The following is a 22,485-nucleotide window of genomic DNA, read 5'->3' on the forward strand; positions in this document are numbered from 1 at the left end:
ATCTGCAAAAGGGACTTTTTAAGAACGTTAAATATTACTCTAACGAAAAATCGTAGCTTCTATATCATTCTATGCAACATATTATCTACAAACTAAATTGAATCTGCGTACAGGAGGTTCATGTCTTAATTTCCTGTTACCGCTACTTACATCAGCCGTGAAATTATTCTCCCTTTGAATATTGAATCAGTCAGTGTTGATCTCAAAAGTGCAAAGTAATCTTTACATTTAAAGCGCTTTGTTTCTTGAACGACAGTGTAGAGAAAAGAAATTTCAAGACATTTAGTGAAAAAAATATAGTGAACTTTTTTCATGTCTATGCTGTTACCACCAATTTTGATTAAATACACCAATAGTATACTGGTAAAACGTGCAATAACGTGTTGGAAACCAAATTCACAATAGAAAAACATAACCTGTCCACTTCACCAAAGGGAGTAGTTATTTCACAACAGCAATCAAAAACGAAGAAATTTGTCTATCCTGTTATGCCTATCCTGTTACTATGGTTGCTATGGTTACAGTAACAGGATAGACAATTGTAGACAAAAACATTTTTTTTTCTTAACATACAAGTGCAAAACGAATGAAATATTTCGTTGTTTGAAGTCATCTTAAGGTTATATAACGTCTTAATCTTCCCAATGGTTCATTAACCATTCGCAGGTGCAATACTGATATCGGTAACAGGATAGTCAAAAAGGTAACAGGATAGACTTTTATATAGTTATTTATCAGAAACGTACGTTCCAGTTACCAATGAAATATAGAGAAAAGTAACTTATGAGGGATTTACTTGATGTTGGGTTTATTTGAAAGGGTGAAAAAATGCCGAACAATATAAATTGATATCGTTAGACTTGCATTACTGGATGTAATTTTTACAACCTTTGTAAACCAATTTTTAAAGGCATTTTTCAGTACAACCTGGAAAATTGGCAAATAATCTATTATATTACAGAATGAATATATATATAGAAGTTTATTCTCTTGACAACATCTAATTGTCTACGTAAAACAAGCTTAACATTTTATATAAACCTTTTCTTAATAACCCAAAATTTCTTTTGAAAATGATAACAGATCGATAGACAAAATAATGTACCTCCGCCGATCAAAAAATGTTTCAACATATTCTTGTATGACAGCATTAAGATTGCATCTTTTAATATACATGCATGTATATCATACATTCTACATGTTATTAAACATGTATGTCATCATATTAAAATTGTATTTGTTACCTTTACTATTGCGTCTGTATTTATATTGTATGTTTCTCTGTAAACTTGTATCTAGTTTTTTAGAGAATAAAGTATCTATCTATCTATCTATATATATGTTGTTCTTATAGTACTGTTTGTTTAGATTTGCTTAAAATGCATGTAGAGGGTTGTTTAAATAAGTAACTTTTAATATTTTTTTCAATTTCAAAATTCTACATTTTTTGAAAATGACCCATATATAAAGTGGTAAAACAATGATATTTTATGCAGGCGTTGTGTCCTGACTCCCCTCAGTGAGTGCAAATGGCTTTTTAATGAACGGAACAGTAAGCTGCATATTATCAAATGAAGATCGAATTTATTGTAATCCCTCTCTGTTTCAGACAATTTAAAGTATTCTGGACATATGTTATTTCTGAGACATATAATACATATATATCTCTAAGCCGGATTATTTACTGATATAATATTATTTGAAATGATTTCCAAAAGAAAATTACTAATTCATTAACCCATTTTATATAGATTTTATAGAAAAACAGATTGGGGTCTCCCGTAATTATAATTTTACAAATATGGATTTCCGGTAAATGAAAATTTTGAAAAGCATTGCTTGATTTAGCATGATTGCGTCATATGTTTACGTATTTTTAACTAAATATCGTAGCTCTATGTTTAAATTGACGTTCGGGTTCCGGAAACCAGTTTCCCGCCAGATTACACTTTCGGAAAACCTCTCCAGACCTTCTTTCAGTTTCAGGTCATTGATGTTCCCGGATCATGTTCGGATTGTCCATTTTCCAGGTCAAACCTTCTGTTCCTATCATAGGAAGGTCGGAAATATATTTGTCTGTGAGTATCTTTTATTTGTTATCATTAAGATATGAGAATGAACCGATTAGAAATGATAATCTCATTCCATGTTGATTCTGTTGAAAACGAAAGTAGAAATCAACATGTGCAATTATGCACCATTTTTGTTGCATATTTTGACCTTTCCAACATGTTTTATAAGAAGAATGCCTTTGCACATTTTATATATCGCATTATTACAGGTACGTTTTGGTTTGACAGAACCAAGGGGATAGGATAAAAAGTTACCATGGCTACTAAATTGTAAAACTTTAAAAATAGAAACTTTTGATGGTCATTGTAAACAAAGAAATAGAAAAATCCAAATCCTGTTTGCAAGTGTCTATGATTGATTTAATGTAGATAAAAAAACATGGCATACACCTCATAATGTTCTTATTCAGTGGCTGAATGAGAAAAGGGGGGGGGGGGGGGGGGGTGTTCCGGGGTTTGAAAGCCCTTTTATTGGACAATCATTGAATTTAAATGTCTTTTTAAAATTGCTGAATCTTCCCCTGTAATTATTCCAAGTCTCTTCTTCCCCTTATTCATGTTAAAACTTCTTGAAGATTTGTCATGCAGAAAGGACAAGGTATGCTATTTAGGCCTGTTTTTGGCCCCCCTATTTTCTCATTTTTCAAATTCTGTTTTTGAAAGCCACTTTTTATGTTAAAATATTCCTAAATGCCTGAAGTTTGAAGTTTAACTGGGTGAGGTGAAGGGTGTAAACTTTATGATATTATTCAAATATTGATATTATTTTTCACTTTTCAGGCGTATTGTACAACATTTTTTATTTTGTGCCTGCACCAACGTGACCCAGGATTTTTTTTATTCCAATGTCATTAGCACTGTTTTTGCTGTCTTCATCACCATAATTTTCTCTGGGTCACGTAGGTGCACCCTTTTGAATTTTGAGAAACAATGACCAAAAATCGTTATTTTTCCCTCTTTGGCATTTTTGGTGCCCTTTAACCTTCTTTACCTCACTCATTTTTTTAAATTAATTGTTTTGAAATTCAGCCAAACAAACTTCAAACCTAAGGGAATATCTTAACCTGATAAGTAGCTTTAAAAAACAGAATATGAAAAATGAGAAAATAGCGGGGGCCAAAAACAGGCCTTATTGTACTTTATCCTTTAATATGCCAGTTCCACATGTTCCAGGATACTGTAGTTAGATGAATCTGTTATGACAGTAGTTTACTGAAAATAATAAGTTCTGTTTATGTAGGCATCGTCACTGTTATTAGTGCATGATTAGTATGAATAAAATATGTAAAGAAATCAAAGTAATTGCATGTTTCTATCTTTTTATGTAACAGGTATTATACAAGAAAGATGTTTCAGTTTCATATAAGGGAAATTCCATGCCTAGTTGTACTGGCCATTTTATGTCCTATGGGGAAGACTGCAACAGCTTCAGGTCGATGTCAGACTTCTGAGTTGGTCAATTTTTATCCATGTCCAACATGGCCAGAACAAAACATGTATACAGAAGATGAAGGTCCAATATATTTGTTATGCTCAGTGATTTCAAATTCTGGAACTGTCAACCTTACGTGGTACAAAGATGGAATAGAACTGAAGTCAGATCAACAATATCCTTTCCTAGATATATAAAATAGATATTTTTATTTTTGTCTTAGGAATAATTTTTTTTAATTCACCAAATTGGGACCCCAGGAGCGCACATATTATACAATAAAAAAATATCATTATAAACAATAACATAATGTCTATATAATCCAATAATATTTTGACTTAATATTTTTCAAATTTGTTAAATCAATATATTAATGTAGATGAATGGTTAAAAAGAGACAGAATATATACCAATTAGATACTCTTGAGGCCTAAATTAATATGTTGTCTGTTTCTCCAAGCAAGGTGTGGGTTGGTAGGTAGGGAAATAATTTTATTTTTTCCAAAATGCCTGAACATGCTGAATAGTATCACATAGTATTGGGCGATGCTGCAAGCCTGAAAATCTGAAATGAATAAAATAATTTTCAACTTAGTTTTGACAATAAAATTTTATGAGTAGCACCCTTTTTGCAGGGTCGGTCGGGATTGGGGAAACTAACAATTTTTTATTTTAGGCCTGAGTCATTAAGTCGATGATAGATTAACTGCATGAAAGAAAAACCAAAATTTCCAAAGTACATGCAATGGCATACCATCACGTAAACAAAAAAACAAGCTACAATTACTTCACCAAAACTAAGGATGAACTCAGGTGTTAAGATGAATACGATTTAGTTATCCGCTGATGATGGTAATACATGTTAGTCTAATCATTGCTAATGTGACCATTTCCCCAATTATAAACTTATGTCATGAATTTTCTTTAAAAAAAAATCCCCCAAAATCAACATTGGATTATTAAATGTTTTGAAGGTTCACTTAATCAAGTTCTGTAAAATCAGAAATTTTCATAAGTGGGGGCCAACTGACTGCCTTAGAGGAGGCCTGCTCAAGTGATGCTTCAGTGATTCTCTATATAATCTACTATTTTTCCCCAGAAAAAGGGGGAGGGGGCCTGCCCCCTCCCTGAAAAACCCTATAAATCCGCCTGAAAATTTTGTCAGATTAAGAAGAATTCATCTATTTTTGGGAAAATTTGGTTAAAAATACACCACAGATATTAATTTTCATGAATTTGTCAGTCAAAATATTTTTCTTGGGAAAGTAGATACTTTTCTCATCAGACCATTAAGAGCTAGCATATTTAAATCTGACCCAGTATTTTAATCTCAGACTGCATGTTATTAATGAATATATATCAAAAGAAATGAATAATCTAATTAACTGCATGTAACAATTGCTAAAAAGTTGATGAAAACAATTTGGATTACCTCCCTTTGAACTTTAGTTACTTTAGCTATACATTGTTAAAATATTATCTGATATTCATGATATTATATACAATATACAAGATAAGAAGTAGAGGTTGGTATAAATTGTATAGGGTAACAAACACCTCCATGTTTCCATAATTCCATTGCTTTTTCTTCATATGTGAATATCATATCGCCCAATTACAATTAGACTTATTTCCAAATGTCGTTGTTCCTACATGAGTAATTTCACAACCAATGTCTAATGTGGTCTCAGCTTGATCTGCTTATATTCCTTATTTGCTGAGATAACCCCATAGCTTTGGATGAGGCTTGTGTTGCTCAGTCTTAAGTTTTCCATGTTGTGTTGCTCAGTCTTAAGTTTTCCATGTTGTGTTCTGACTAGGCTATTGTTAGTCTTTTCACTTTTGGTATTTTTTTAGTTTTTTTCCTGGGTTTGCCAGCTTGTTATTGACTAAGTTCAATATACCTTTTTTATCTTCAGCCTCTTTTTTTTTAAACTTTCTGTTTAAAATATATTTTAACTTTTTCCCTGCTTTTATCAGTAAAGATTAGATATGGTCAGAAAGTAGCTAGTACTTTAATATATTTTAGAAAAATATAATCAAAAACAAGGTAAATGATGATGGTTTATCCTTAACATACTTTTACTATATTACTTGATAAACAACGTTTGAGAATAGAACTTCCTGTACAGAAGGATTCTGGGTATTATTCCTGTGATGCTGTAGTGGCTAACAGTTCTATCAGCTACGAAGGATATATTTTGGTGACTGGTGAGTTATCCTTAGATATTTTTTGCTGTTTAGCAATCTTATTTAAAGACAGATCCTAGCTGTATCTACCATTCATTCACATATTATGTACCGTTAATTCCTAAATAATTGCAAGGTTTTTGCTATTTTGGATAATCCAGCTGGGTGAGTAAATGGGTCTCATTCTCAATAATTCTGGTCTAAGCATGACATGGAATTGGCTGATTTTTTGTAAGCATGACATGTGGAATTCAAATTCTTCTGCATGAAAACTGGAAACAAAGTTGGTCAGTACATGAAAAATCACATGCACTGTTGTTGCAATGATAAGCAATATACAAGATTATGATAAAACAATAAGAAGGAACTTGCATCAGAATCCTCCCCCACAATGAGACCCAATTTAAGAACACACACTTTGATATCTACTACATACATGACATATATATCTACATGAAGATTTTCCTGAAATTGCATAATTTTTAGTCTTAAGATTTTTTATGAAAAGAAATCCAGTTGTTTATCATACATTCAAAACTTTAAAAATTAAGCACTATTAGATAATGAAAGGGGGATTATTAAATAGTTTTGTCTAATTTAAAATATATTTTTTTACAGAGTCTATTTCTGTTACCCATCCTAGAATTGTTCATACTGAACCATTAGATCAAGAACAGAAAGTTATTTTGGGATCCAGTACAAACATAAGCTGTACTTTTGATGTTGGGACTCAAAAGTCAACGGTGAGTTATTTTATAAGCTAAATTAAGAGTTTATTCCAACACAGATGTACACAAATACACCCCAAGTAAGGATAACTTGTAGGAATTCTAGCTCAACAACAAAAAATCAGTTGCATCTTGTTGCATAAATAAACTGGTACATGTATGAACTACTTCACATGTACTTACAAGAAATAAATCCTTTGATTTATGATTTGTGAATTCTAGTTTTTTCATTTTTGCTTTTATTAGATAATTAGTATATTTTTGATTTTGTCTTTCCAGCCTGACAAAATGCAGTGGAGAAAAAATGGAGATTTATTGTATGATAATAACACTAGCCTGGAATACCAGATCTTTAACCTAACTAAGGGACAGACGGTTTTAATGTTACAAATAAAGAATATATCTGTAAGTAAAATTGAGAATGGAAATTGCATGGGAATGTGTCAAAGAGACAACAACCCCTACCTATGAGCGGAAAACATCTGAAGCCCACCAATGGGTTTTCAGAACTTCTTTTGATGATTCTATTGTTCTTCATGTAAACCGCGGCTCAAACTCCAAAATTTTAAATGCTGGTATTTTATTTAAGGGGGGGGGCAACAACTTATTTTATAAAAAAAGAAGATGTAGTGTAGTATGATTGCCAAAGAGACAACTCTCCACGAGAGACCAAAATGACAGAAATTAACAACTTAAAGTCACCACATGGCCTTCAACAATGAGTAAAGCCAAAACTGCATAGTCAGCTATTTAAAAGGCCCAAAATGACAATGTAAAACAATTCAAACAAGAAAACTAACGGCCTTATTTATGTACGAAAAACAAATATGTAACATAAACAAATGATAACCACTGAATTACAGGTTCCTGACTTTGGACAGGCACATACATACATAATGTGGCAGGGTTAAACATGGGACAGTGGTATTACAGTACAACATATTAGAACGAACTATCATAATCACTGGAAAAAGGCTTAACTCATCAGATGGACAAAAATACAATTGGACGTGATCAGGTACTTGTACATCCCAACAACAAAAAGAAACAAAGTACAGATTCGAGAGAACTCACAGTAAACTGACAGCTAGTTCAAAGTCATTAACAACCAATCAAAAAATCATGCATATATAAGAAACTTGTTACATGTTTGAGACAAGAAAAAACATAGGACAAAAAAGAAATAGGAAATATTTAAAATATTTTGTGTCATAATATTTTTCAGGTAGGCTGCTTTTAGGTAGGTAGGTAAGCAACATAAAACAATAATATTTTTATTTTTGGTCATGTGGTTAGCAAATTGTCATGTCATATTTTATGTATTGATAGGTTGATGACTTGGGAGTGTATGAGTGTTATGGAAAGAATGGTAGAGGTTCCGATTCAAGGAATATAACTTTACTGAGAGATGTGGCTCCAGGAGAACATGGAAGTGGAGAAGTCAAATTATGGCTCCTAGTAGCTATTTCTGGAGGGGCAGGGTTTGTAGTTATGACGTTAATCATTTCTATAGTGATTGCTGTTATAAGAAGAAAACGTAATGAGAAAATTGATTGGGAAGATCCTGACTTAGAGCATTATGAAGGTTTGTATGCAAATAAATAAATAAATAGTGGTATTTATTGTTTTAACAAAATTAGGAAAAAATAAATCTCTGAAAAATGTCCAAACCCTGAATAATTTATTATGTGAATTTTAAATTCTTGCGTTATCAAAGTCCAAACCTGATAGCAACTAAGGTTTTATTTTTCATTTTTTTTTTTTTTTTTAAACTTATCTTCCTTTAACATGTAGCTACGATATATATAAAAAATCTAAAGTATGATTTTTTTTTTTGTTTAGTCAATAATGAGAGTGAAATAGTAAAATAATAATTCACTTTAAGCAGTCGAAATGTTTTAATTTTGTCAAATTAAGCTTAGAAACATTGATTTTGAATTATTTGCTTGCAAGAGAATAATTCAACCTAATTAAATCCGTATTCATGTGAACTTCAATTTAACCCCTTCGCTAGAGATTAATAAACACATGCATTGTCTGTGTACTATTTATCTAAAGGCAAAAATGTCAACATTGAAAGTGAAACAAAGGTAAATCATTTGATTGACTAATTCAATCCACAAAAAAGTCATTCTTATACTGGTAAAAAACAATGAGAAATATATATTTTAAATCTATAATACAAATTTAACAGACCTATAAAAATCCAATTGCACAAGTTGCTTAATCTATTTATAACTGTATTTATGTTTACATCGCTTATATGGTCATCGGGGGTCAACTCTATAGCTAATTAGATGGCGTCTAAACTAAAATACACACAAAACGAATCTTCATATCATTGAGCTGATGTCTTCTTAATTGTTTGTTTAAGACATTTTATAGTTTGGATAAATGTTTTACATTGTTATAAATAAAATGTTAGAATTTGAGTCAAATCGGTGACCATAAATTTGACCGCTAGTGCCCCTTTAAGCATGTTTAAGAACAAATAAACCTTATTAATGTTATTAATGTTTTTTGTTATTTTATGTTCATCACAAAATTAGTGGGAATAAATCCTTCACTAAAAATTTCTTTTTAAATGCATGAAATTATTTCATTGGAGATTAAGCAAAAATATTATTTATTTTGCAGTTCCACAGCATAAATTAGAATATGATGTGTTTATATCCTACAGTAGCGAGGATGAAAAATGGGTAAAAGAAACACTGTTTACAAAACTTGTTCAAAATGGTTACCATGTCAACATCGACTTTAAAGATTTTGTGCCAGGTATGATTACCAGTGATAATTTATACAATTAGACACATGTAGGTACTTTTATGTCGAATAATGGGGAATATCTTGCCAAATGACAATACAAGTAAAATTTGGTACATTACATACAACAAAATTTACACTTTCTTTACGCATGTTTAGACGATAAAAAAAATTGACTGATTTTGGAAAATCTCGTTTATTTTCTGCTTAAAATAACAGTAACAATAATTATTTGAGACCGCTGACGAATCGAGATAAGGATATCTTGACAAATCATCTTAGTTTTAAAAATAGCTGAAAATGATAACTATTTGAGATCACTGAGGAACCAAGATAAGGATATTTTGACCATTCACAGTATAATTTTAACAAAGTCTTGCTAATGGTAGCTGAAGTTGACCGTTTGATGCCTGATGGGAAAAGACATTCCTACCCTAATACATTTGTTAAGGTCTTATATAAAATAGATACTAGGTATATGAATAAAAGGGAAATAACTGCATCTACTAAATTTTAAAGATTTTTCTGCAAGTAGTAGTTATCTACCATATTCAAATAAACTTTTGAAACAGACTGAGACATGTATACAAAATATTAATAACATTGATAACATCAGTAACATCATATCAGTCTTAACTAAGTGTATGTGTGTTTTTTATTTATTAAAATAGATACTAGGTATATGAATAAAAGGGAAGTAACCACATCTACTAAATTTTAAGGATTTTTCTACAAGATAGAGCTATTTCCCCATATTTAAAAAGAAATTTTGAAACAAAAGATACAAAAAATCAATAACATCAATAACAAATCATGTCAGTCTTAAAGTCATATGAAACCAGTGATTGGTGAAAATTAATGTTTATCCAATTCTTGAACCAATGCATATATATATCATGAACTTGGTCTTCTGTGCACGATTTTATCATTTTTTATGCAAATATACGGTATAATCATTTTTTTTCTCTCTGTCTGTTATGATTTAACAATTATGGCAACTCATCAAATGCCTTGTTTTGACTCCCAAGTTCACTGCTTGTCACCTATAGTATACAATCAACAAAAAAGCATGGATGTTGAGCACATGTTTAACATGTACAATCAGATAATAATTTATTTCAGTGGCAAATCCATGCGTATTGCGACCACTGGATTTTTATGAGAAGGTTCACGCTAAGGTCACTTTGCATACAGATAATATGTCGGCGAATTGCTTCATGGAAGCAAGCAATTAAAAAACAGTAAACTTCTTCTAAATGTGGACAAATTAAAGAATTTTCTTCAGAAAAAAGTATATATTTACATAAGTTTAATAATGAAAACTATCCATTTTGTTATAAAAAACATATGCATAATTTTTTTTGATATCAAGTTTCATATGACTTTAACTAGATGTATGTTTGTTTACGCACAATTTATAAACTAAAGGTATGTTTGTTGATGATTCATTAAAATAGATACTAGGTATATGAATAAAAGGGAAGTAACCATATTTTCTAACTTTTTAAGATTTTTCTAAAAGATGGAGTTATCTCCCCATTTTCAAACAAACATTAAAAACATCAATAACAAACCACTTCAGTCTTATCTAATGGCCAAACTAAATGTATCTGTGTTTATAATTTAAAAAAAAATAAGATAGTCAGTCAAGGTAGTATTGGTAAAAAACAGCAAACCAATATATTGATTGAGTGATTTGTGTTTAAAGCACCTTCTGGCAAAATTGTAAAAGATGTTTGCAAAGACATATCTTTGCCATGGTACATTTTTGTACCTGACTTTGGAAAGTCAAGATTACCATGTGGAGTGGTCAGACTATTTGTTCTTAACTCATCGTCTTTTATTTCTGAAATAGTAGTTGCTTTGACCAAATATTAAGTTCCAAATTTGTAGAAAATTGTATGAAAACTTGCATTCATAACCGCAAAAAAAATCATTTCACCAAAATATCCTAAATCAATATTTTTATATTCCTACAAATAATTTTTTTTTTTTTAAATATTACTGGTTAGTGTTACCCATGACTGTCCATTCATGTCCTAATTTCTTTTCCTCACTAACTAAATATAAACTCTTCCAAATTTTATTAGACTCATACCAGTACATAATGCTAAAAATCACAACACACAGACAAATACAGATTTTGACAGTGAGTCATTATTACTGTTCTACAGTAATTCCCCTTTTTAAATAAGAAAAATAGTGAGGCTTGGGCAAGGGCATTTGTATCCTCAGACACTTTTTCATTTTTTTTATGTCATCTTTTATACAGGTATGGCCATTGCAGAAAATGTCATGGATTCAATATACAAAAGTAGAAAAACTGTTGTTGTTATGTCAAAGAATTTCCTGAAATCGATGTGGGGCCAGTTTGAACTTCAACAAGCTCACAATAGGGCTATATCACAGGTAAGATGCCATATAAAACATTAATGAAATAGAATTATTAGAATGTCAATGAGAGGCAAAGAAAGTTCATGATTTACCTATGCACATGAAATCCATGAAAATCGGTTTTCAACAAATAATGAATCTACAGTTTATAACTTTCAGTCTTAAACATAAGATAATGTAAACATGGTAAATTAATTATAACTCAGTCTGAAGGAGAGAGGACTTGAATGTAAAATTGCAAATGTGTGGCCTGTTCCATGAATTATTAGAATGTCAATGAGAGGCAAAGAAAGTTCATGATTTACCTATGCACATGAAATCCATGAAAATCGGTTTTCAACAAATAATGAATCTACAGTTTATAACTTTCAGTCTTAAACATAAGATAATGTAAACATGGTAAATTAATTATAACTCAGTCTGAAGGAGAGAGGACTTGAATGTAAAATTGCAAATGTGTGGCCTGTTCCATGAAATTACTTTCACTTTTTTCTTTAATACTACAAATCTCAGCTTCTTGTAAATTCGAAAAAAAGATTCATGTGCGCAGGTTTTTCTATATATATGAAATAACAACCTTGACTGGCTATACAGCCTGTGCACGGTCAAGGGTTTTACTCTACAATATGTTTACACATATATTGCTAACAGTTAGTTGATGAGCAATATATGTGTAAACATATTGTAGAGTTAGCAAGTTAACAAGTTGAGTATGGCTGTTTTATGAAGGAATTGTGCACATAGACCTCCCTGGTGACAAAAGAGGTCTGACTCATGCTCATTTTGTGTCAATTGATTTTTTTTTGGTGGAAGAAGACGTCAAGTCTTCTGAAGACCTATGGGACTGACTTTAAACTCATTGAGCCTCCGTATGCTGCATTCGTTTCTGTGTATTACAATTTCATAACAACTTGAGATTCCTGACACCGATTTTTACACATGATTAAGCATCTGAATCATTTAATTTGTAAATTAGGATTGAAAAACAATCACTATCGTAAATATGACCTTTTTATTTATGTAAATTAATAGATTTCATCTCATCCACATGAAATCAATGAACGTTATTTGTTTCCTTGTAACCGGATGTTTTTACTGTAGATATCTGTAGTACGCATGCGTAAATTTGGTATCGGGACAACTCGCCCTGTTTACAAGTTCGCCCTTGAAGTTACGAATTTGCAATCTTGCAGACAAGAAGATTTTGTTTTTAATAAATAAAAAGGATCTATTTCTTATTAAATTGGTGTCTTTATTCATTGTTTTCCTTGTCATGTGAACTAGATGCCTTTCTACTTCAAATTGTTTGAATCTATTAAGTATTATACAAATCCTTGGTATTTATAAAATTATTCAAGACTCAGTTGACAAGAGCAGTACGTTACTGTTGGAAGAATTTGATTAAACTCTAAATGCTCATAGAATAAGAAATATAATTGAAACTGAATGTACCTTCTTCTGAATAATTTATTGCAATATAAATATAAATCCCTTTTGACAAGAGAAATCTGAATTTTGTCAGAAATATTTTTTTCACTTGTGCAAAGGTAATCACGTGTGGCGGCCATATTGGTTTGTTTACAAATATGTGAAGAAGCCGGTACGGGGACCCAATTATTTGCCCCATTGGAACGCATTGAAAATCATAGTAAATACATAGGGTCCTGTTCAATAAATAATTTTGATAGCCACCTTGGGACTTCTGGTTCATGTTAGGCATTCATTTTGAAGTGTCTAAGTACAATCTCAGTGCCTCATGACCGGCATTCCTTTGCAAAATTTTGTTTTTATTGACAACAGGGTCAGTCTGTCTACATCCGGGAAAGAATAAAGGCTAGAATTTAGGAAATTTACTCTATGTACTGACGCCAGATTACATTTAAATCAATCAAAATTTTTACAGAAATTCAAACTAGAAAGCCTACCCTTTCAAATAAATCTACATTCAGTTACAGAACTAGTGAAATAATAACACTACACTTTTTATAACAAAAGTTATATATTTTTTTTAAGAACTACATTCGTGGGTACTGGACTGGTTGCCCTAACTGGGATCCTATTCCTGTCAGACTTTATTTTTTTCCCCAGACTTAAAACTGCACTTTTAAAATAAAGATATACATCTCAGTAGTTATTAGGCCAGGATTTTTTAATTTGTTGGTTTACGGATCCGCCGACCCGATTTTTCCGATTTCCAGAATAAAAATAAAATTGACTTTTCATGCTTTTTTATTCCCGCCGACCCTAACAAATGCATTATCCCTGAAAAATAATTAAATAATTTTTTTTTTATGAAATGAAATGCATTAATCACTAACAAAATTGATAACACTTTCTGTTGTGAAAAAATAAAACTTCCAGTTTACGTTTCTAAAAATAGACAAATCAATTATAACTGACCTTGAAATGTCGTTTGCGCAAATAATATTGCGGAACGAAACTTGTGTTTAAAACCAATTACACAATAAGTTCGTTTCCCTTATTTGTCATCAGTCCGTAAGATGCATCATCTCATAGAATTAGACTTGTCCAAATGTGGACAGGGTAAAGGCATCAAGTTGAAGTACTGAATATTAACAAATCATTTGGAATTTTCTTGTTTCATAGATAATAAAAAAATTATCGTCCATTTGGATAAAAAAAATGGGAATGCGAGACAACAGATTAACCCGATAACCTCGTTTTCCAGTGGACGAGTCTATTAGGTTTTTAACACGTGTGTTGAAACTTATTTTCGTACGACGTTTTTACATTTTTTTCTTTATCAATTTTCGTGCTTGAAGATCATTTTTCACCAAGTTTTCTGGAATTGATAAAGAGCTACGCGAATTTATTTTTCTTGTTTCTGAAATGACGATTTAATTTCGTCTTTGACCGTGCACCCCCCTTTTTTTTTACTGTAAATTATTAGACAATGTCATGCGATGTTTATAACAGTTGAGCAATAATATTTCATCGAACTAAAATTTAAGAAATGATGATAAAATAGCATAACAAACATATTGTTAGAAAGGTGAAATATATATTGATTTTGCGTATTTTTCTGTCTTCAAAGATGATTTTTTTTCTTTTTTTTCCCCGACCGACCGACCCGACTTTTTCATGGGGAAAATCCGTAAACCATCAAATTAAAAAACCGTGGCCTTATGCAAAGTTTCAAAAAAATTTATCAAACAGTTACAGAATTATAGATCCTTATCTATAACATCTCAAATACCAAAAAATTGATCGGAGAAAATCTTAAATTCATGAAGAAAATATGCTAAAAATCATCAAAACTTTTTTTATTTCAAGAGATATTTACATTCTGTAAATTGCATAAGATAGATAAATTCATTCTTTGTATGGAAATCTAGTTGAAACCAAAATTTGTTTAAAAATAAATTAAAAATATTATTTTTTTCAATTAAAATAAAAAAATCTTCCGTTTTAAAGAATTACATATGCAAAACAAGCATACCCCATAACAAGGGTATAAAATATGAGACAAAGTCTTCAAATAGTCTGCTAAGTTCATTTAAAATACAATATAAGAGGCTAGATGCAGAGAAGTTCTCACTTGTAGCTAAAACCAGTCAAACAGCACCTCCTATAGTTTAACAGATGTGGAGGGCAATCCTTGATCTTCCTGACCGCTTAATGCTACTGTGCGTTGTTGTACTTTTAACTGGTCTGAATGTCCCACTAGTTCATATGTGTGTTCTCGTGGACACTGAAACTGTTAGTGGCTGAGATCCATGTACTTTTGTCCAAGTTCAGCAACCTGAATATAGATAACAAAGACAAGTTATTAATGCAGGAACTTTTAAAAATGAAACTTAGGAAAGAAGCATTAATGGAAATGAAATTCAAACAGTGAAACTATTAAAAGAGCACTAAGTGTTTCCTTAACCAGAAGCTGATGTTCAAAAGTTCTAAAACCAAGGAAGATATAGCCCCATTCATCTACTGCTGAAATAGATACAGATAAAATTAACGGTCCTTTTAAGGACCATCAAAATCTTTAAAAGGGAGTCTAAAATTGTTATACACTTCAGTTTAAATTGCTTTAATAAGCTATATTATAGCCCTACTCCTTAAATATCTTCCAAAAAATGTAAAATTAGAGAGTCCCTGGCAAGTGTTTCTGAGTTTACACAATAATATGTGGTTATGTGTGTGATGCGGCTCTAAATAAATGTGAGCTGTATTTGCACACAACTTTCATAGCTGAACTGTGGCACTTAAATAATTTATTTAATAGCCACAATTTATCAAAAACTTATTAAAAGACCTAAAACTGAAACTACGGGATTTTTTTCTTTTTTCAGGTCCCAGAAATAAGATACTAGAAAGAAATAAGCCCATATTTTCCATCTTTTACTGTCCCCTGATCCCATATAACACATTTATTATTTCTTTCCCTGTGGCTCTTTCTAATACTGTTTGCTGATATTTTTCAAAAATCCCTGCATTTTAACTTAAAAGTGTAGGAATACATAATACAGACAAAATGACCTTTCTGTGCCCTTTTTTAAACTTTAAATTGAAAAACAAACTTTTTTAAATTTCATAAATTTAAATTTCAATTTAATTTAAAAAGTTTAATTCAAATTTTAAAAATAATTACATCATTGCTTTCCTTATTGAATTTTGAAGCCTGTAGCCAAATTTCATCCATGAAACTTCAAAAATGAGCTTACAATTGCAGATTGAAGTGTTCAAAACATGCTCTCTGACAGGAACGGGGACCCAATTATTTGCCCCATTGGAACGCATTGAAAATCATAGTAAATACATAGGGTCCTGTTCAATAAATAATTTTGATAGCCACCTTGGGACTTCTGGTTCATGTTAGGCATTCATTTTGAAGTGTCTAAGTACAATCTCAGTGCCTCATGACCGGCATTCCTTTGCAAAATTTTGTTTTTATTGACAACAGGGTCAGTCTGTCTACTTCCGGGAAAGAATAAAGGCTAGAATTTAGGCAATTTACTCTATGTACTGACGCCAGATTACATTTAAATCAATCAAAATTTTTACAGAAATTCAAACTAGAAAGCCTACCCTTTCAAATAAATCTACATTCAGTTACAGAACTAGTGAAATAATAACACTACACTATTTATAACAAAAGTTATATATTTTTTTCAAGAACTACATTTGTGGGTACCGGACTGGTTGCCCTAACTGGGATCCTATTCCAGCCTGTAGAACCATGACCTAAACATAAATAGTCTCTGAAAGCGTAAACTTTATGCAATACTATTTTATCAATCATGATTATTTTCATAAATTTAAATTTAATTATTTAAAGAAATAAAATTATAACAATTACGATTTTAGATAAGAGATTCTACTCAGACATGCTGTGATCTATTTATAGCCAAATTAGTTTACCTGTGTGAAAATGTAAATAATTTGTTTACTAAACAAGTAAAGACAAACTATGGATGGAAGATAATAATTTACATAAATATTTCAGGACATTTGATAGATTTTAATAAATATAGGATTTAAAAACTGCAAGTGGAAACAAATTTAATCATTAGCTACATAATCAGCTGATAATTTTTCTCCCAAACATCGTGGTGATGTAACTGATAAAAATCACTCCATCAATCCTCCAGCCCTTTCACATATTAAGCAATAGATCTACTTATTATTGTAGAATATTCATTGACTATACTTCATCGTCTAATTGAATATATCGGGTAATCGGATATTTTTAGCTGAAATCTTGGGTATCCGATTGTCCGGAGTCTACTGTAGTACCATAAACATGATAAAGATAGTAAATAGTATTTTTTTTCACTAATTTATTGACATAATACTGGTTGTAACAGATTTTATTTTTGTATTCAGGTTGGGACCCCCCCCCCCCCCTCCCCCCCCCAATTATGAGTGGTGACCCTTACATAAGGGACTGTTCCTAAAACAAGGGGTAATTTTACTGTTGAAAAAAAAGAAAGAACATTTTTAAGATTTTTATTAAACTCAAAAGTGGGAAAATTCTTGGGGGAAAGTTTCATCAAATAATATGAATAAAAATGTGCTCATTTTTTACAGTGGGTTGTAATGTTCTTCCAATAAGGTTACCCCTCATTTGGAGTGTTGTTCCCAACCTGTTGAAGGTCCATCTTTGTGTGCATAATTCAAAATTGGAAATTTCAACAAGCATCTAATATTCTTACGCAAGAAAATAAACACTGATCTGCTAGCTTCGTCTCTTCTACCGATTTAATAACTAGAATCATGCAAACAGACTTTTGAAAAAGGCATATAAGTTTATCATACAAATATGACACTTTTTCTAGACAATCCAGATCGTGCAAAATACTTCGCTTAAAATTGTAACCTTAAAATTGTAACCTTAAAATTGTTGTTGTGCACTAAAAACCCCTATGGGAACTTTCAAAAGTTGGCGGGTATGTAACAAGCCTTACTATTTTTATGCTCCATTTATGGGCATTATGTTTTCTGGTCTGTCCGTTCGTCCTGCTTCTGGTTATAAAGTTTATGGTCGAGGTAGTTTTTGATGAAGTTGAAATCCAATCAACTTGAAACTTAGTGCACATGTGTTCCTTATGATATGATCTTCTTAATTTTACTGCCAATTTAAAGATTTTACCTAATTTTCACAGTCCACTGAACATAGAAAATGATTGTACGGATGGGAAATCCATGTACTTATGACCTTTTCTTGTTTGAAGAAAAAAAAATACATCATAACGATAATGGATCAAAGCAGCCTTGGTTAGTGGGGCTGCTTTTGTGGTAATTCAGGTTACCTTTTATTCACCTTCTTCCACCTCAGAGCTATCAGCTCTTTGATTACCTGAGGTGTCTACTTATACTTGTTCAGCATGTCAGAGGTTCCCCTTGAGACTTTGTCACTACCCTCTCAAAATGACCCAAATAGTTTCTTGTGGCCCCCACAGGGGCCATGGAAGTTCTGGGCATCCGTCTGTCTATTTAGTCTTGTAAGCAATCTCATGGGTACAATTCTTGCCAGATTTTTATGAAACTCATACTATAATAGGTTAATATCAGCAATATCTTGGACAAGTTCTAAAATGATGTACTATTAGTTTTTTTTTATAAAAGTTATGTCCTTTGGAAATATTAAATTTATTAAAAATGGCCTCCTTAGCCCTCTCATGGGTACAGTTCTTGCCAGATATTAATAAAAATTGTATTATAGGTTAATATCAGCAATATCTCTGACAAGTTCTATATTAATGGTGGACGATCAAAAAGAGATATGTCCCTTGGATGTTTTGTTAAATACCATGTGTGACCTCCATGCAACCATATTTATTTGGATTATTTTACTAATAAAAAATCATTTAAATATGAAGTAACATTTCAATATTGGGTTTAGGATTTAGATGACACATTGACATTGTAGAATGTATCCTAACCTTTTAATTTTAATTTGAAACCGTTTATACAACATTTTGTACTAGTGGAATTTTTTTTTTTTTCATGAAATTTGCATCTTGAATTTTGCCGGTTTTCATAAAAAAAAAATTCTTCATTTTTATACATTTAAATAAAAAACTTCATGTTTATTTTTTTCAGCGGAAGGATGTTCTGATTTTAATCAAGTATGGAAAATGTAAAGTGCCAGCAAAATTGATGGGAAAGACATTCCTAGATTTCACAGACAAAACAATTGCACAACATTTTTGGCAAAGATTTTATGATGCAATTGGAAAACCAGGTGATGACCTTCAAAAGATAGAAGAAGGTGAAGATGAAGGTCAAATCAAATACATTGAGAAAAGTCCAGTCACAGAGGAAAATAGTCAAGTAAATGAAAATGACGAAAATGACCAAAACTTTGAGGGGTATGATCACATTATTATAAATTTGAAAAATGAAAAGAATAAAAAGGAAACAATAGAAAATGAGGTCAATGTCAGACCAAGAACATGTGATCGCAGTCAGAGACTTGAGAGTACAGAGTCATGTACAAGTCAGGACTCCTGTATTGGCAGAAGGATCAGCTTAGATGAGCAGAAGCCATTACTGTGTTAATTCTATGTGACAAACAGTGACAAAAGGTCATATCTATTCTATATATTTTATGCCCCTGCCATCACTGGAGGAGGCATTTAGTGTTGCCCTTCTTTAGGCCTGTCTGTATATCAAAAATCTTTAATTTGCCTAAAGCAAATTTTATGGGAGTCATACACAATGCTTGTACAAAAACACAGTTCTAGTTCGAATTTTAAGGTGTCACTTCTGCTCTTAGATATGTTAAAAAATTGCTGAATTTTTCCTTTCCATTATTTAACTTAATAATTGTTTCCAAGATTGCAACCAAATTTTTTGGAACTTATACACAATGTTTAGTACCATGGAATAAGATCAAGTTCAAGTTGTGGTGGTGTCACATTTACTGTTTTTAGTTTTAGATGTGATTGACTGTGGATTCATGAATTGTTGTAGGGTAATCATTTGTACATTATTTTCATTGGTGAAAGAACAGAATCATTATTTTAAAGGAACAAACTTTAAATTTATTATATTTCATCTGATATAAATCTATGAAATTATTGATATTTGTTATGGAATTTAGAAAAGATTATTAGAGATCCATGTTTTTCAGCCTGATGGGTAGGCAACTGGGGCATTCAGTGTTACCCATCACCTTCCATTTTCCGTCCTTCTATCTTTCAGTCTGTCCAATTTTGACTGTAGGGTATTCGTGGTCACAGATTTTTTTCTTCATGCTTGAAGATATTAATTTTAATATTTGGTTTATTGATTTATCATGATAAGTTACAGGTCAAGTTACATTTTCACGATTTTAGCTTTTCTTTTTGTTCAGATAAAGCCCTTTTCCTAGAATTTAATTTTTGATAAAATATTTATTAATTATTGTTCAAAGGAAAAATTTTTTAAAGATTTTTTAAGGAACATGACATTTTGAATTTTTATCCTTTTGTTTGTAAATTGTTTGAAGAATTTAGTTTTAGGTTTGTTTGTTATTTCATTTTGTTTACACCATGACAAGGTATAGATCAAGTTGGAATTTCATTCTATTACAATGAATGTTTAACCAGTAGGGGACTTTGTATTGGCATGCAATACTCAAAGAATGCTTCTTTTTATTAACTAACTAGTTGTTATATTATTTTTCTGTCTGTCCCATTTTTGTGAATAGCTTGAATTGGGGCATTTGGTCCTAAGACACATATTTGTTTATTAAGTATTTGTTTTATCATGTTTATTATTTAACACACTTTTCAAAATGTTTGTGTGCAAATATTTCTAGAAACAAATTGAATTTCTTGTCAATAAAAATTCTATAGAATGATAGTCATGAAGAAAGACAATGTGTTTGTTCTGCAATTATTATAATTCATAATAAAATTAACGGTACCAATTTTCTTGCACCAGATGTGCATTTCGACAATACATGTCTCTTCAGTGATGCTCGTGTCCAAAATATTTGAAATCCAAAACTATATATAAAAGATGAAGAGCTATAATCCAAAAGGTCCAAAAAGTATAGCCAAATCCGTGAAAGGAATCAGAGCTTTGCACGAGGGAGATACATTCCTTAATTTATATTAATTTCTAATATTTTGTAACAGCAAATTTTAATAACACAAAAAAATCCGTATTTTCATGCCAGTACCGAAGTACTGGCTACTGGGCTGGTGATACCCTTGGGGACTGATAGTCCACCAGCAGAGGCATCGACCCAGTGGTAGTAATAAAATTAACGGTAACAATTTTCTTGCACCAGATGCGCATTTCGACAATACATGTCTCTTCAGTGATGCTCATGTCCAAAATATTTGAAATCCAAAACTATATAAAAGATGAAGAGTTATAATCCAAAAGGTCCAAAAAGTATAGCCAAATCCGTGAAAGGAATCAAAGCTTTGCACGAGGGAGATACATTCCTTAATTTATATTAATTTCTAATATTTTGTAAATACTCTTATTTCTGGCTTGGAATGCAAATAATGCATTACTCGTTAACTTATTTTGCAGATAATGTTATCTTGCCTATGAATGCAATTTAGAAATACAAAAACATATCAGTTTTTGAAAAAGAACTAGTCATAATATCATGATTATCGTGATATACAAACTGTCATACAAGCTCACAATTTTGTCCATTCTTTAAAAATCTCGATAATAAATGGTTGTAATATTTTCTGAAGGGTAAATTAGAATCTCAAACAAAGCCATGCATATATTTGTGAGCTCAAGAACAAATACATGTATTGTACTAATCTATAAAGCTTGAAAACTCCAGCTAAGATATATATTTTGTTACTGAAAATATTAATATTATATATTGATTAAACACTAGGTAGAAAAATGTTGTTAAGATATAATGAGGTTGGAGGCAAGTTCCATTTTAATGAACAATGTGTAAACTAAATTTATTATTATACTGATATCTGAATTTAGATAAACATTTTTTTCTGCTTGAAACTCTGATAGAATGTTCTTTAATTTTGCCCTTGGATTCTTAGTATTTGTTTTAAGAATTTTATTTTCTACTCTTTTTATTATTTTATAATTAGACAGTATATTGAACATATATGGTGTATAACATTTACCTATATTTATAGAATCTAATAATTTTATTAGTCGTCTAAAGATCGGTTGTATATTGTATCTGTTATTTAAGAACTATTTAATAAAATAGTTTTTGTGAAGTGATATATTCTTATTTTATGTCTTGATGAGAGCCTATGAGTTTAGATGTGAAAATTGAAACGTTATGTTTGTTCATTGCAAATATTGATGAACAAATGAAAATGTGAATGTGATAAAGACATTTTTATCAATATTTGATTACAAATAATGCAGTTTTCTGAATATATCACTTGAAGAAAGTTCCAAGGTCTCTGACTGTTCAAGAACCCATGCAACCACAGGCTGACTGATGTAT

The 22,485-nt window shown here is 31.1% G+C and overlaps 1 protein-coding gene across 2 annotated transcripts; it reads left to right on the forward strand.

Moving 5' to 3' along the window:
• The first annotated feature begins 1,954 nt into the window (after positions 1 to 1,954).
• Positions 1,955 to 22,249, forward strand: LOC139503808 (interleukin-1 receptor accessory protein-like 1-B). Of its 2 annotated transcripts, none has more exons than XM_071293736.1 (9): positions 1,955 to 2,078; positions 3,404 to 3,679; positions 5,591 to 5,715; positions 6,313 to 6,437; positions 6,702 to 6,827; positions 7,752 to 8,007; positions 9,060 to 9,197; positions 11,458 to 11,594; positions 19,143 to 22,249. In XM_071293736.1, the coding sequence occupies exons 2-9, from the start codon at positions 3,420 to 3,422 to the stop codon at positions 19,599 to 19,601; spliced, it is 1,626 nt and encodes a 541-aa protein (XP_071149837.1). In that variant the 5' UTR covers positions 1,955 to 2,078; positions 3,404 to 3,419; the 3' UTR covers positions 19,602 to 22,249. The 2 variants fall into 2 exon arrangements, with proteins under 2 accessions (XP_071149837.1, XP_071149838.1); XM_071293737.1 differs by lacking the exon at positions 1,955 to 2,078 and adding an exon at positions 2,167 to 2,281.
• The last annotated feature ends 236 nt before the right edge of the window (positions 22,250 to 22,485 follow it).

Source organism: Mytilus edulis, chromosome 14 (assembly GCF_963676685.1).
Source record: "Mytilus edulis chromosome 14, xbMytEdul2.2, whole genome shotgun sequence".
Lineage (NCBI taxonomy): Eukaryota > Metazoa > Mollusca > Bivalvia > Mytilida > Mytilidae > Mytilus > Mytilus edulis.

Excerpts from the sequence above, each read along its gene's own strand:
- LOC139503808 (XM_071293736.1), top strand. The coding sequence starts at position 3,420 with ATGTTTCAGTTTCATATAAGGGAAATTCCATGCCTAGTTGTACTGGCC. Across the intron at positions 6,438-6,701 it reads TTGGGACTCAAAAGTCAACG|CCTGACAAAATGCAGTGGAG; the intron begins GTGAGTTATTTT and ends TTGTCTTTCCAG. Across the intron at positions 11,595-19,142 it reads ACAATAGGGCTATATCACAG|CGGAAGGATGTTCTGATTTT; the intron begins GTAAGATGCCAT and ends TATTTTTTTCAG.